Raw genomic sequence first — 16481 nt, 5'->3', positions numbered from 1 at the left:
AATCTGACTTCCATGATGTAATTAGGATGTCAGTGCCTCAGGCATGCACACCAATAGGGGGCGCTCACTGACAATATGCAAGTCTTCCATGATGTATTTAGGAAGACAGAGTCTCAGTCAAGCAATCCAAGGCCGACCTTCTCAAAGGCCTTTGTTTGCAATGATGTTGGGATTTTACCAGGTAGTGTTCTAAATCGTCCGATCAAGCCATCAATAAAAGTCTTACCCTGCTTCTGTACTCCTCGCACCAACACAGTTATTCACTGAAGCCAGAGGAGTACACCTCGGCTTCAGTGCGCGTGCCGCTGTTCCTCCAGCACTTGCACAGTGAAGCCGAGTAGTGCGTCCTGAGCTTTACTGAAGTACTGCGCAGGGGCCGGGAGCACCAGAGTTCGATGAGATACACAAGACTCAACTCTAGGTAAGATTTAATCCTTTTATAAAAGTTAAACATTTTTGCAAATATGAATATTAAATTTACGGATTGTTAGAGAATTTAAGCATTTTAGGGGTGATATTTTTTGTCTTGATCAGAACCCAATAGATACGACCATGAATACAGGGACTTTCTAGGATCTGAGCCTTGTCAGAAACTGAGTCATGATTTCCTTATTGTGGATAGATTAGGCTGGATTCACACAGGGATTTTTGGACTGGATTTTGATGCAGAGGCCGCCTCAGAATCCGGTCCAAAAAATGGCTAGCCGCGACTGGATGCTGGTGCACTTGCGGCATTCTGCTCCGGATTAGGCCCAATTGGATTCCACTGCAGAATCCACGGCAAGAACGGGCAGGTTACTCCCTTTGAAGTCAATAGGATGCATTTTTTTGAGGCGGATTCTGTGTCAAAATCTGGCCCAAAACACCCTGTGTGAACCCAGCCTCATCAGGCAGGGACACTACAAGATTTTCTTTTTTTATGTGAACACATTACAGGTCCACGGATCAGCCACATTTGCTATATTTTTGTCCCTGTAGTAATTTACGCCTCGTGCGCCCAGACCGAAATAGAAAGTCTAGGACCTCTTGTGACAACTTTATCCAGAGATTCTCTGCTAGTTCTGGGATTCCTCCCCACCATTGTTAATGATTTGCTGCACCATAAGAGACTGTATTGTCTGTTCAGTCTCAGAGATACACAATTTACATGGCTTCCTGTATTATTTTCCAAAACAACTGAAAGTCCCTATTCCTATAAGCGAACTGGACACAAGTGCAGTACCCTGAACGGCCACTTCCGGGGTTTTGAGAATGGGCAGGCTCCTCTCTTATTGTATACCATGAAGGGGCTGCAGTGGTCACCAAAGTTCTGCAGCTGATTTACCAGTGTAATATTAATGTCCTGTTCTATGAATAAGCCTTGGAAGGGATCCCTAACAATGTTTGTTTGTTTTTTTATACTGGTGACCTATTCACTAGTTAGACCGTCAGTATCTGATGGGCCCATACCCAGACCCCGCACCAATTGGCTGATCTGGCTGCCTCTGGACTCCAGAAGCTACAGCTATGGACAGGGCCAGAAGCAGCTCCTCTCCTATTTAACCACTTCCAGACCGCCCATAGACTATAAATGTCTGTAAGGTGGTTGCCGTGTTCTGACAGGATGTACTAGTACGCCCTGTCAGAACACAGCACCTGCATGAGATCGTGCAGCTGCCGATACTGGGAGCCGGCTGTAACTTCACCCAGAGCTCCCAGAGAGAAGGCAGTGAAGGTTTTATTACCGTCCCTGCCTTAACAAATGCTGTGTATACAGCGCTCACTATAACATGCTGTCTGCAGATCAGGCTACAAGCTCAGTGCGACCGTGCCCTATATCTAGCATAGGCCGCCATTTTTAGAAACTAGTCCGGTGCGCCATCCCCTTCGTTTTCAGGACCAGTGGGACGAATCCCCACCAACCATAAGCCCATGGCATATCCTATCAATATGCCTCTACTTTGTTATCTAGGACTAACCCATTAAGTAGATGCATAATTCATCTGTATGAAAGGGGATCCAGAATGTAGCTGTATTTACTGCAAGGCTTTGCTTGTATAAGCTGCTGATGGAAAAACGAGGATTATCTTTTAGGAATGAAGTCTGGATTACTACGAAGTGGAATGCGTAGAAAGACATGAGCTCGCTGAGATGCGTGCGAGGCGTTTGGACAGCCCGGCATGTTACCGGACAGTATAGCATAGCATGCTGGACTCTCTTGGCTGCAATTTTTGTAGACTCTGCAGTAGAAGTGGTAATGCAGATGTCAACAAAGCCCAAATAGGCATTCAGGACTTTTCTTTCTGACCCTATTTATAAGCCCATGTGATGAGGAATAAGGAATCTGCATATTATGTAGTAATATGACTGTATTGCATAAGCTTTGTACTTCCTGTTCCCAGTCACAGTATGACTTGTAGATTTTATCAGCTTGCCGCTCTTATCATTGTGACACATTTTTCCGCATCGGGTTTATTACCTTTTCTTACACTGTTTCACAGTCATGCTCCTGCTAAGCCCAGAAATGTCACATGCAGATGATTCATTGCAGGGCATAACCAGAGGGGAAAACAAGGGATTTACAGATTGGCATTGTACCATTCATAAAGATTGTGGCTGATGTAGAGCAGGGCTTCTCAAACTCTACTCGGGGATCACTAGCCGGGTTCCAGTAGCACCGAATACTTCCTTAATAGTGCCCCATACCACATGGCAGATCAAAATGAAATCGCAGATAATACAGTGCAACAGCGTTGTCCATTGTTTAAGCCTTTTTCCGCTAGTGGCTACATTGTCCCTCTTTCTATCCCTCTCCCATTGACCGCAGCATTGTCCCCCTATCCCTCTACAGCATTGTCCCCCTTCCCATCCCCCTACCAGTGACCAGAGCATTGTCCTCCTATCCCTCTCTCATTGACTGCAGCATTGTCCTCCTATCCCTCTACAGCATTGTCCCCCTTCCCATCCCTCTACCAGCGACCAGAGCATTGTCCTCCTATTCCTCTCTCATTGACTGCAGCATTGTCCTCCTATCCCTCTACAGCATTGTCCCCCTTCCCATCCCTCTACCAGTGACCAGAGCATTGTCCTCCTATTCCTCTCTCATTGACTGCAGCATTGTCCTCCTATCCCTCTACAGCATTGTTCCCCTTCCCATCCCTCTACCAGCGACCAGTGTATTGTCCTCCTATTCCTCTCTCATTGACTGCAGCATTGTCCTCCTATCCCTCTACAGCATTGTCCCCCTTCCCATCCCCCTACCACCAACTGCAGCATTGTCCTCCTATCCCTCTACAGCATTGTCCCCCTTCCCATCCCTCTACCAGTGACCAGAGCATTGTCCTCCTATTCCTCTCTCACTGACTGCAGGATTATCCCCATTTCTATCTCTCTCCCACTGACGGCAGCATTGTCCCCCTTTCTAGCCGTCACCCACTGACCGCAGAATTGTATTGCTTCTGCAGTACTTCTGATGTTTACACACCCCATTATAGCAGTACTCTGGGTGCAGGACCATTGATCATAATGTCATTGCAGGTCCTTCACCACTTCTAGGTGTGGAACATGTACCGACAACACAAAGTTGGTATTATCAGTGTGAGTTCTGCTTTGGATTTCACGTTTTGAGTTGAGGCCCAGGACTGGCGACGATCAGCATCTCGCCAGCCAATGAGCCTCACTCTTTCGGAATAGATTATGTAAACAACCCCTTTCCGTGATTGAAGTTTTGGCAGAAAAAGCTGCCATGGTCCTCAGCTGGATCAGCATTGGTTTTCTATGAGTTTCATTTGTGTAATTTTTTGACTGTCTTATGTAACTTACTTTAGTATTGAATGAAAGCGTACCAGGCTATGGAGGATCTAATATTACCATGCTACAACAAAAAGGTCTTATGAAAGAATGGTGATAATTGGTTGCTAATGGTAACTGTGCTTTCTCACTTTCACTTCACCCGTGCTTATTGTCATGCTTCCTCTATGTCTAGGTGCCCTCCTCGTACTTTCTTGCCAGCTTTATGTAAGATCTTTCTGGATGAGAGCGCCCCTGACAATGTGCTTGAGGTCACCGCCCGCGCCATAACATATTACCTAGATGTATCTGCCGAATGTACCAGGCGCATTGTGGGGGTTGAAGGAGCCATAAAAGCACTTTGCAATCGACTGGTGGTGGTGGAGCTGAACAATCGTACAAGTCGGGATTTAGCCGAGCAATGTGTGAAGGTGAGAGACACTGCTGTTTACTATGTTATATTAGTTTTCCGCTTGGGGACCTTATAAACAAAAACCCAATCTGTTTAAAAAACTTGCTTGCAGGACTTTTCTCTCTGCATTTTTTAAGCGGAATGTGGGACAGAATTCTGAACGGAGATCGAGGACTGGTGTGAACGTAGCCTAACTAATTATTTCCCATCATATGTAGCGCCAACTTACGTAGAGCCCCCAGAGATTGACATGGTTTACTTAAAGGGGTTGTGCAGGATAAACTAAGAATGAACCCCTATACTAAACCCCTTCCCCCTCCTAACTTCCAATTACTTCAATAAAAATAATAAAAAAAATATCTAATTACCCATATACCTGGAGCGGTCATGTGACAGCCCCAGAGACACTTTATGATAATCCGGTGACGTTTTGTTTCACTGCTTCCAAAACGGAACGTCACCATTACTCCCAACCTTACCCCATCCCCATCAATACTTTAACAAGCCTTCCTATGTCTGGGAACGACTCCTCCCCTCCTCTCTACTAGTAGTGGACAGAATAGCTTAGTTAGGGGGATGGGAGAGGAGCTAGTAGTGGGCGAGATAGATTAGCTAGGGACACGGTGGGAGGGGCTAGTAATGGGCAGGTTAGCTTAGCTAGGGAGACTGCTGGAGGGTGGGAGGGGCTAGTAATGGGCAGGTTAGCTTAGCTAGGGAGACTGCTGGAGGGTGGGAGGGGCTAGTAATGGGCAGGTTAGCTTAGCTAGGGAGACTGCGGGAGGGTGGGAGGGGCTAGTAGTAGGTGGGATAGCTTACATAGGGAGATGGGGAGGGAGAGTGGAACGGAGTGAGAGATAAGGGAGGGATGAGTGTAAATAAATTCAGAGGATGCCAGCAGCAACCAGGGACACCCAGAAATCACTCCAAACTCTACTAAAGGTATATGGGTGTACTCATTTAAAAAAAAAAAAAAAAATTCTGCCTGGAAAACCGCCTCGCGACACGACCCTCCGGACTAGGCCAATTCATTTGGGCCTAATCCAGAGTGGAAAGCCGCGATGCAATGTGTTCATGCAGAGCCCTGTGCGAACTAGCCCTAACTGTAATGTTTGGTACGTACATCTTCATCTTATTTCTTTATTACCCTTGCTTATTGAGAACACATGCACTCTTGGCAAAACCAAGCCTGCATGTGCACAGAGCGTTAGAAGGGAAAACCATGACCCAAACAGAGTGTTCCTAGATAGCTACTGCAAGTGTAGGCCAGCTTTAGAGCTATATATGGCGAACGTTAGTTTACTTTTTTTTTTTTTTTTTTTTTTTAATATTTTCTTTTGGCTAGCCCCTTCTAAAGGAAATAATTTGCTTGAACCATTGCTTCACGTTTTCCTCTATAGGTGTTGGAGCTGATCTGTACCCGTGAGTCAGGAGCCGTGTTTGAAGCAGGGGGCTTGAATTGTGTCCTAACTTTCATCAGGGACAGTGGCCATCTAGTTCACAAGGATACCCTGCATTCTGCTATGGCGGTGGTGTCTCGGTTGTGTGGTAAGATGGAGCCACAAGACGCATCGTTGGAGACCTGTGTCGAGTCTCTCTCCAGCCTTCTGAAGCATGAGGATCATCAGGTGAGGTTTGAATGGAATAGTTGAAAGCAAATTGTAATATTTTAGAAATCCATTCATATAACAACATTTTACATAATTCCCTAGGTGTCGGATGGCGCACTGCGCTGTTTTGCTTCCCTGGCAGATCGGTTTACACGCCGAGGTGTTGATCCAGCACCGTTGGCACAGCATGGACTCACTGAAGAATTGTTGTCTCGCATGGCAGCCGCCGGAGGGACTGTTTCAGGACCGTCCTCTGCTTGCAAACCTGGACGTGGGACTAGTGGTGGCCCTTCAACTTCAGGAGACTCTAAAATCAGCAACCAGGTCTCCACAATAGTCAGTCTGCTGTCAACGCTGTGCCGCGGATCTCCTGTTGTTACACATGTATGTTATAATGATGAGGCCTTCTACTAAGTGTATCTACCATGTATTGTATGTATTCTGAGCACATTCATTCTCTTGGTAGGACTTGCTCCGTGCGGAGTTGTTAGATTCTATGGAGAGTGCTTTACTGGGTGATGAGAGATGTGTGCTTGACACCATGCGACTTGTAGACTTGCTCCTGGTGCTGCTGTTTGAAGGCCGCAAGGCTCTGCCGAAATCTAGTGCTGGCTCCACTGGCCGTATCCCGGGTTTGAGACGACTGGACAGCTCTGGAGAACGCTCCCATCGTCAACTCATTGACTGCATTCGTAGCAAGGATACAGACGCACTTATAGATGCCATCGACACAGGCGGTAAGCCAACACTGTGCTGGAAATTTCAATGAAAATTTAATTGTTATTACACTATTAAATTTGCAGCTCCAATGCTTTTTCCAGTATCAGGTGTACTTTATTGAGGCAGTCTGCTTTTTCAGTAGCCCATGTACCCCCATAACAGAGGTAGTGGCTGCAGTTAGTCATTGCACCTCCACTTACCTCTATTCTGCTTTATATATGTGTATGAGATTCATATCAGCTAATAGCCCTGGCCTCATGTTGGCCGAAACTTCTTTCCAGTACCCAATCATACACATGCACACACGATTTGGTTGAGCATACATGTGCTTTTAATGAGACAAAATTAAAGGGGTTTTCCCAACTCGCCGGCTCACCAATTTGCAGGCTGTAAGCTCTGTTCACTTCCTGGTTTTCTCAGTGAATTGGTGGGTGAGGTTTCACTTGCTCTGCTATCTCTCTTCATAGCAGTTTGTTTGCAGTCAGTAATGAGGGATGGTTGTAAAAAAATTAGCTCAGTATCACTGGAAGATGCACAATATGAAGCTGATGTAGCAGAGCTGAATTTGATAGGTGATGAGAATCCGAAATTTACATGCTACAGGACCAAGCGTCAGCTTGTAATAAACTTAGTTTTAGGTCTGTGTTACATACAGAGGTAACAGACTCCCTGTCTCAGCACTTATCAGCAAAATTCAATTAGGCGACCTGATAACTGGAAGAGGGAGATAAACAGCTCAGAAATACAAGCTGCTCCGAGCACTGAGCTCCACTTCCCTCCTGAGAGCAGGGAGCTACGTCACTTGTCCTGGGGGATAAACAGCTCAGAAATACAAGATGCTCCCGAGTCCCAAGCACTCAGCTCCCCCCTCCCTCCTGAGAGCAGGGAGATACGTCACTTGTCCTGGGTGGAGAGATAAGACCATCCTCAGGTCTGTGGTTATGGAAACGCAGTGTAAACAATGAAGTGAATAATCTCAGCGGCCAAACAAAGCAGTTTTGCTGAAGCAATGTATTTAGGAAAAGTCTTAAATCTACATAATCTAGCAGTATAGATAGGATCCTTGAGATGGGATAACCCCTTTAAATTGGTAGCGTAATATATTGTACACAACATCTTATGTGTTTTTGCTTTTCTTCAGCGTTTGAAGTGAATTTCATGGATGATGTGGGTCAGACCCTATTGAATTGGGCCTCCGCGTTTGGCACTCAGGAGATGGTAAGTTTATACTCTGGTAAATGACATAACTGCGAGGTGTTTATCTGCTTATCACAATATGGGGTTTCTTTTAGGTGGAATTCTTATGCGAGCGAGGTGCTGATGTCAACAGAGGTCAGAGGTCATCATCTTTACATTATGCCGCTTGCTTTGGGCGACCTCAGGTGGCAAAGGTAGGACGTTGTGAAAGTGAAACCTGTCTATTCAGCTCTGGACTGCACCCATCACAGGGAATTGGGTCATTGGATTGGCACGGCTTTAGGAAAGCTTTCCAGTGTGGTCAGAGTTTTCAATGGGCAGATTAAAGCCACATAATACAAGTGACCTCTCTCCTGACATTGTGATCTCACGTTGCCATTGTTGTAGTATTGAGGGGAGAGATCACTGGCAAAGAAGTGAAATGTTGTGTATCCTTGTCAGATATCTCAAGAAACTTTTTGCTTTATGATTACTTAAGATTTGAGGCCATGCACTGCATAAACGCAGAAATGCAATGGGAAAAACACTGCGTTTTGCACATTCTGCAAAGTGCTTGAGTTATTATTTAATCTCATCCCCACGTTACGTGTTAATTGTATTAGCAAAAATTTTACGTTTGCCACATAGGCTTACATGGGGGGGTAATCATTTTTGCAAATGCAACAGAAAACACATTCTAGGGGTTATGTTTTCTGCTGCATTACGTTATCTTTTGTGCAGTGCTTATGTGAGTGCTGTGACCTCTTTACTACCATACACTCCATAGCGCCTCTACCTGGTATCTCACATAACACTGCCATTGATTAAATGAAACAAAGCTACATGTATGATACAAAATGTACAGCGCTGTGACTGGTGAGCAATGAAGAGGTTGCCCAATAACTGTAGCCCCTTCTAAAAGCTGATGGACAGGGCTGCTATGTATTGCACCCCGCCATTTTGGTATTAATGGTATTTAATCTTTGCTCTTTAGACCTTGTTACGCCATGGAGCCAATCCCGACTTGCGTGATGAGGATGGAAAGACTCCACTGGACAAAGCACGGGAGCGTGGGCATAGCGAGGTGGTTGCCATCTTACAGTCTCCAGGTTTGGAATTCCTTTATTTTTCATGGCTAACATATACTGCAGCAAGTACAACAACAAAGTACAATACTTGCAAATGGGGAATTTCAAGACTTGCTACAGTGCAAAACGTGAAATCCATTTGCATATTTTGGGCAGAATCTGCTGATATTGGCAGAGATTCTGTACTGAGAAATCGGCTACATCTGAGCTCAAGTTTCTTAATGTCTTCTCACAAGCTGTTCTTTATGTTTAGGGGACTGGATGTGTCCTGTTAATAAGGGAGATGAAAAGAAGAAGAAAGACTCTAATCGGGAGGATGACGAGTGTAATGAGCCAAAGGGGGACCCAGAAATGGCTCCTATTTACTTGAAGAGGCTGCTGCCTGTTTTTGCTCAAACTTTCCAGCAGACTATGCTTCCATCTATCAGGTAGGGTTTGTGTCCTAGTGACATGTCAGAAGTTTTCTTCCCCCATCGTTTTAGTGATCCTTGGGGATCTCCGCACTTAGACTTCCCACCCCTTCATTCTAGTGATCAGTGGGGACTCTAATTGAGTTTTGTGCCATCTAATTCTGAATGACTTGGCGAGCGGAGCACTTGGTTACAGGCTCATAGGGGCGTCAAACTCAAATATACCGAGGGCCAAAATTAAAAAGGTCGTAGGTCAACCCTGATATTTATTGAAAAAAGGTCTAGAATTGAGGAAGTTTTTCCTTCTTATCAGATATAACAATGAACCTTTTCATATGGAAACAAACGTAAGTCATAAACCCCACAAGATTGACGCCAGCTGATCTGTGGGGCACAGCTGTCGGACAACCACAGATCACACATGGACAGGTCATCTGGATGAAAACTCCATTTAGGGCTGAAACACCCCTTAAAGGCTAAGGCTGAACTTTAGAGATGGATGAAAGATCCTTTTGGATACATCATCAATGCCAGATAAGTGAGGGTCCAACACCTGGTACCCTCACCCATCAGCTGATATTGAGCTGTAGTAACCTGGCCTGACTACTATACAGTTTATGTGGTTGTCTGCTTCAGATTTTTTTTCTTTTACACAGCGACTGCGACTCCTACTGTGAGCTATTGGGTGTCGGACCCCAACTAATCTGATATTGGTAACCCATTATATCCTAAGGATCAGTCATCAATATCTAAAACCTGAAAAGCCACTTTAATTTGAGAATACCTTTTTTTCCCCCCAATAAGTGAATAGTATTTTTAGGATCAGATACCTTTCTTTTTACAGGAAAGCCAGCCTTGCTCTTATCCGAAAGATGATCCATTTCTGCTCCGAAGCACTTCTGAAGGAAGTTTGTGACTCTGACGCGGGGCACAATCTACCCACCGTCCTTGTGGAAATCACTGCTACGGTTTTGGATCAGGAGGTGAGTTCTTAATATCATTTTGGCAGGATTCGGTAGTTTTACTGAGCCATATTGTAACCCTTCTGTTTCATAATTTATTTTTTTTTCTGTGTGTTCAGGATGATGATGATGGTCACCTTCTAGCACTGCAGATCATCCGAGACCTAGTAGATAAAGGGGACGATCTTTTTCTTGACCAGCTAGCAAGATTAGGTGTCATAAGTAAAGTGTCAACATTAGCTGGACCTACCTCTGACGACGAGAATGAGGAAGATCCCAAACCTGAAAAGGTGAGTTGCATGGGTACTAGGAATTTAATCCATTATATTAGTTTCCTATTAAAGAAGACGACATTTAGACAGTTTCGTACAATATGTTCTTCTTGGTACGTGAAGACAAAACAAGTAAGTTTCCAAGCTTTAGCTAGAGATGGTTGCATATACACATTGCTGCTGCATTCGAATTCATGAGACTGAAGATGGCTGAGCACCATACTTGGATATTTACATCAATCCCATAGAGTGGAATAGGACGTTTGCAACTGTGCGACCCCGGGCAGTCTTGTTACGATGGGGCAATCCCTTTTAAGATTATTAGTTTTTTTTGCAATGTAAAACATTATTTTCAACTTTCATTTTGCCATTGTCATCTTCTAGGAGGATGAACCCCAGGAAGATGCCAAAGAACTACAGCAGGGCAGGCCGTATCACTGGAGGGACTGGTCTGTTATTAGAGGACGGGATTGCTTGTACATCTGGAGTGACGCCGCAGCATTAGAACTGTCCAATGGCAGCAATGGCTGGTTTCGCTTTATCTTAGATGGAAAACTTGCAACCATGTATTCAAGTGGAAGTCCTGAAGGAGGCTCTGACAGCTCAGGTAAGTGTAGAATTTCCCTCCTTTATTTCTTCAGTGTTTTGAGCTAATAACTCCTAACAGAAATTCTTCTATCCTCTCTATACACAGAAAGCCGAAGTGAGTTTTTGGAGAAACTACAGAGAGCTCGTGGCCAAGTGAAGCCCTCCACTTCCAGCCAACCTATATTGTCTGTCCCTGGACCAGGTAAGCTGACTGTGGGTAACTGGTCCCTCACTTGCTTGAAAGATGGAGAAATTGCCATCCACAACTCTGATGGACAGCAGGCCACCATACTGAAGGAAGACCTTCCAGGCTTTGTGTTTGAGTCAAACAGGGGAACCAAGCACTCTTTCACTGCGGAAACCTCATTGGGTAAGTGCAATGTGTGTTTCAGTGCTGTAAGTGCATGCACATTCAATATGGGTGGGCCTACATGGCAACTTATGGGCGCATCCCTTGTTTCACAACCCAAGATCACTTCGATACCTGGATTAATGTAAGGGAATGGGGTTGCCTTGCGACTTTGAGATTAGTTTGATTCTGAGTTAAGAGATCAATCAGTCTTTTTGCGACTCCTTCACTTAAAGAGTGAAAGGGTGATAGAGCAATCTTTGGTTGCACATTAGAAGCCACATCCAAAAATCTCCCCCCAACCTATCGGGTTGTATACAATGTATATAAAATAAACAAGCTGTAGGCTATTCTGACTGTATACTACTCTGTGTCTGTATCACTAAATAGATGAGGATTTTTAGCCTATACCCTATGAATAATGGCCAAACTCTGATAGCTTCCTAGGTATTAAAATACATTTTTCTGTCCCTGTTCGTCAGAACTTAACCAACCCATTGCGTTTCAGGTTCAGAGTTTGTCACCGGCTGGACAGGAAAGAGAGGCAGAAAGCTGAAGTCCAAGTTAGAGAAAACTAAGCAGAAGGTATGGAAGCCTTTATATCTGCCTGTGTGTGATGTCGCAGTCCACTACCAAATATTGACCGCTTCTGACTCTCATAACAGGTACGGACAATGGCGAGGGACTTGTATGATGATCACTTTAAAGCAGTAGAAAGCATGCCACGTGGTGTGGTGGTCACCCTACGCAATATTGCCACACAACTGGAGTCTTCATGGGAGCTTCACACAAACAGACAGGTCAGTACTAACCTACTCTCATCTATCATATAACTTTTAGTGGCTGGTCACATGCACATAACTGAGTATGCTGTCCGGTGCGCTGTTCTGATGATGAAAGGGCAAGTCCTATCCTGCTTTGACATCAGAACAAAATGGAACCCCCTACTCATTAAAATTAATGAGGGACTGAAATCACTTGGATGTCATCAGAGTATATTTCGCTATGAAATGTCCCGTCCCCCAACCCCCTCCGCCTGCACTATTATTCAGCGCATAAGACTTTAGTCTGTCACTCAGAACCTTGTCCATTATTAGTACAGATCTGAATTTGCATTCACATGAGGTTATGCTGCAGATTTAACCCTTTCTTTTCTTCCCTATTGTGTGAAGCTAAATCCCTTGAACAATCATTAGTATAAGTCTTCGTGCTGTTACGTGCCAGTTTTTGATAATGAGGTTTGTTTCCCATGTGTCTCTTTCAGTGTATTGAAGGCGAGAATACATGGAGAGATCTAATGAAGACTGCCCTGGAAAACTTAATAGTGCTGCTGAAGGATGAAACGACCATTTCTCCTTATGAAATGTGCAGCAGCGGTCTGGTGCAGGCTCTGCTCACTGTGCTCAACAATGTACGTGTTGTAGGATTATTCTCACAATGTATATAATATTCTACTTGTTTTGGGTGGAAACTCTGTCAATAGACCTGTTGCTCTCCCAGAAGTACATGCATAGCAAATCTGCGGTGCAAATTTGTGGGTCAGCGTCAGACTTCTGTTGAGGAGGCAGATTTCAGATTTTAATGCTGATTTATAAACAGAGCTCCCATCTCCAGGATCATATGTCATAGCTTAAGCTAATTGCTCCGATTGTCAGAAATTGCTGAATGTATCTCCTCAGTTTTTATATGTTTCTGTGTAGGTTTCCCAACCACCTCTGCTGTCTATTAGCAGTGGTCTGGCTGGTGGCCTCTGTCCTTGTTCCCGACCACTTATATTGGTGGATTAGTGGCTAATGGAGTCTTGGCACTTAGCTACTGAGCCTTGATAACATCCTGTTATCTCTATATGGAAATACTGAGATAACTCTGCAGTTTAGAACAAGCTCACTGTTAGTTATGGAGCATGTTGCCGGCCCGAGCTATACATCAAACAGGCTAAACTCACCCACCAACTAGTCACTGAAGCCAGGAAGTGCAGGGAGAGGAGATCGGATATAAGGTGAAACCCTGAGATGGGGAAATCCATTGAAGGTCAGATTCAATCCACATTCTTTATCAGCCTGACTATTGCTTGGGTGTTTATTGTGCAGCCTACTGCATTAATAATATCCCTCATTAGTAGGAATCCGTTGAAAGAGTCATTGATGTAACTGTTTACTTCTGTACGCAGACAGTCCACTTGGCTGTAGTGGAATTATTGACCTTCCTATGCACAGAAAAGGTTCATGACTCCTAAGACAGCTGTCCAACAAGCACTTGGCAGAGAGTGGGAACAGGAAGACAAACTCTGGATTCTCGGTGTTTGTTATTACTTAAAGCAACTCTTTTGTCGTCTAGAGTGAAGATTTCGATCTGAAGCAGGACTGTGGACAGCTGGTGGAAAGATTGAATGTCTTTAAAACTGCATTTAGTGAAAATGAGGACGATGAAAGGTAAGAATGCAAAATTTAGATGGCCCTAAAGCAAAATGAAAGCACTTTGCTGACTTAGTCTTAACTAAACATATCGTACCGGTTTGTGTACGCAGCTCTCCAGCACACAGACTTGGTGTATGTGATGCTGCATACATACCCACTTCCATAGGCGGCCTACTGCTTGTTTACATACATTTAGTAGGGAAAATAAACCTGCAGCAATTCTGAATCATTTGTCTTCTGAGCTAAAATAATTCTGTGATGCGACCATTTTCGGTTATAATAATCTTATTCACAGTGTTCTAAAAGATGCTTTATGGTTGTTATTGTTCTCATTTTATATATAATATTCTTTGTTTCTTTAGTCGACCAGCAATTGCACTAGTCAGAAAATTGATCGCCGTGCTTGAATCTATAGAACGGCTGCCGCTACATCTGTATGATACACCAGGATCCAATTACAACCTACAGGTATGCAATAATAAATGTAGAATACCCAACCATGACCATACTAGTGATGCCCATGCCCAGCTAGCCGTTTCATCATGGTGGGCTTGCTGTAGTCCATAGATTTGTGGGGTCTGTATCATTCCCCTGAAGAGTTAAGTTTGACCAGTTCCCTTCCTAAATAACTTCATAAATAACTCAAGTTTCAGTATATGTTATCAAAGCCGGTGTCTGACACTTCACACATGTGCTGCTTATCCTTAATGAATCTTAGTAAAGAAATATGTTTTCTCTCCACTTTTCAGACAGTGTTACTTTCTATATATTAGTCTATAAAGAGGGGAGGGGAACGAATAGTCTGCCAGAAAAGATACTCAAACAATTGCCTCTGCTACTATGTGCTCTTTTAAAATTGCTAGGTTTGTAGATGAGAGGCTACTAGTGCACAGAACAAGCCTATAAATCAACTAACTAGCCCGCAGCAACCTACTACTCCACCCATCCCTTCTCCATAGAGCTCTTTGTCTAAGGCAGAATATGGAGACCAATCCTATGTATATAAATAGTTGGATTGAATATAAGGAGCAGGAGAATAGCTTAATAAGTGGTGAAGGAAACATCTCCTTAGTACTTATTACAACGTTTCTTATATTCACATTATCAGAGGTCGTTTATAACTATAGGTGCACTTTAAGATATACATTGCCCTTTAAGATGGGATTTGATAAAATTCTTTTCCTTTTCTTTTGTTTTTTAATGTGCAGATCTTAACTCGGAGGCTTCGGTTTAGACTGGAACGTGCCCCTGGAGAGACTTCTCTCATTGACCGCACTGGTCGTATGCTGAAGATGGAGCCGCTGGCAACTGTGGAGTCCCTAGAGCAATACTTACTTAAAATGGTTAGTTAACTATTGATGAATAAAACTTGCACACTTAGGCAGCCACTATCATGTGACGCTCTTTTCATGAGAGTATCTGCAAGCTGTGTTTGAAGGGTTAAAAAAATGGGTTCTAAATGTGTAAGAGGCAATGCTCCGGATTAATAGTGCGGCATGAGGGGAAGCATGAGTATCTGTAAGCTGTCAAGATCTCAACATTAGAGATGAGCGAGTACTGTTCGGATCAGCCGATCCAAACAGCACGCTCCATAGAAATGAATGGATGCACCTGGTACTTCCGCTTGGACGTAGCCGGCGCGCTTAAACCCCCGCGTGCCGGCTACGTCCATTCATTTCTATGCGAGCGTGCTGTACTCGCTCATCTCTACTCAACATCTCAGAGCTCCGAGCATTGTGGATGTGAGGAGTCCTCTGGACTTTCTCAGCCTTCCGTCAGTTTATAGGAAGAAGCTGTCAGCCATGTTTTTTTTTTTTTTTTTTCCTCTTTGCTAAGGCTACAAATAATTGTGTACAGCCGCACAGTCCTGTAATAAATGCCTTCCCTAATGGGTTGTTTTGTGACCTTTACAGGTAGCTAAACAATGGTATGACTTTGATCGGTCATCCTTTGTATTTGTGCGCAAGCTACGCGAAGGGCAGAGCTGTATATTCCGACACCAGCATGACTTTGATGACAATGGGATCATGTATTGGATTGGAACAAATGCAAAGTGAGTCCTTTCTTTTCTTGAATGCTCATGTTATGTATTGCTTAGTAGCTTTCATGTAAACTGTTCGGATCTCAAGTAGATCTGTGTTTGAAGGATTTTTTCAGTGTTCATGATATTGGGAGTCTGACTCTGGGCACTTGTATTGAAGCTTTGTCCCATTCATAGTATACAGCACTCCGGAGTATGGACCAATTTAAACAATGAATAGGTCATCAATATCGTTCACCTGGAAACCGCATGAAGTTTTTATATAAATAGAATACGTGTTTAAGAATGTTTGTCATTTGACTCTGTTATATTTTGTACTATTTTAGGACCGCATACGAATGGGTGAATCCAGCTGCATACGGCTTGGTGGTAGTAACCTCCTCCGAAGGCCGCAATCTGCCATATGGACGTCTCGAAGACATCTTGAGTCGTGATAGTTCTGCCCTAAACTGCCATACCAATGATGACAAGAGTGCATGGTTTGCCATTGATCTTGGGCTTTGGATCGTACCATCTGCCTACACCCTGCGCCACGCTCGTGGTTATGGACGTTCTGCACTTCGGAACTGGGTCTTCCAAGTGTCTAAGGATGGCCAGAACTGGACAACGTTATACACCCATGTAGATGACTGCAGCCTGAATGAGCCAGGGTATTAGTCCTATGCTTGTTT

The 16481-nt window shown here is 44.1% G+C and overlaps 1 protein-coding gene across 2 annotated transcripts in view; it reads left to right on the top strand.

The window, feature by feature from the left end:
- HECTD1 (HECT domain E3 ubiquitin protein ligase 1) overlaps positions 1-16481 on the top strand; it is a 48700-nt gene that overhangs the window by 15117 nt on the left and 17102 nt on the right. For both annotated transcript variants that reach the window (XM_075282954.1, XM_075282953.1), the window contains exons 3-22: positions 3965-4199; positions 5578-5805; positions 5890-6171; positions 6254-6524; positions 7649-7725; positions 7800-7898; positions 8678-8792; positions 9025-9199; positions 10026-10164; positions 10263-10433; positions 10800-11022; positions 11110-11373; positions 11861-11937; positions 12018-12152; positions 12617-12763; positions 13690-13784; positions 14132-14237; positions 14978-15112; positions 15683-15822; positions 16137-16460. In XM_075282954.1, coding sequence (XP_075139055.1) covers positions 3965-4199; positions 5578-5805; positions 5890-6171; positions 6254-6524; positions 7649-7725; positions 7800-7898; positions 8678-8792; positions 9025-9199; positions 10026-10164; positions 10263-10433; positions 10800-11022; positions 11110-11373; positions 11861-11937; positions 12018-12152; positions 12617-12763; positions 13690-13784; positions 14132-14237; positions 14978-15112; positions 15683-15822; positions 16137-16460 — 3438 coding nt within the window. The remainder of the gene's footprint in view (positions 1-3964; positions 4200-5577; positions 5806-5889; positions 6172-6253; positions 6525-7648; positions 7726-7799; positions 7899-8677; positions 8793-9024; positions 9200-10025; positions 10165-10262; positions 10434-10799; positions 11023-11109; positions 11374-11860; positions 11938-12017; positions 12153-12616; positions 12764-13689; positions 13785-14131; positions 14238-14977; positions 15113-15682; positions 15823-16136; positions 16461-16481) is intronic.

The sequence above is a fragment of the Leptodactylus fuscus genome, chromosome 7, assembly GCF_031893055.1.
Source record: "Leptodactylus fuscus isolate aLepFus1 chromosome 7, aLepFus1.hap2, whole genome shotgun sequence".
NCBI lineage: Eukaryota > Metazoa > Chordata > Amphibia > Anura > Leptodactylidae > Leptodactylus > Leptodactylus fuscus.
Note: the sequence above shows the minus strand (reverse complement) of the source record. Positions and strands in the feature narration are given on the sequence as shown.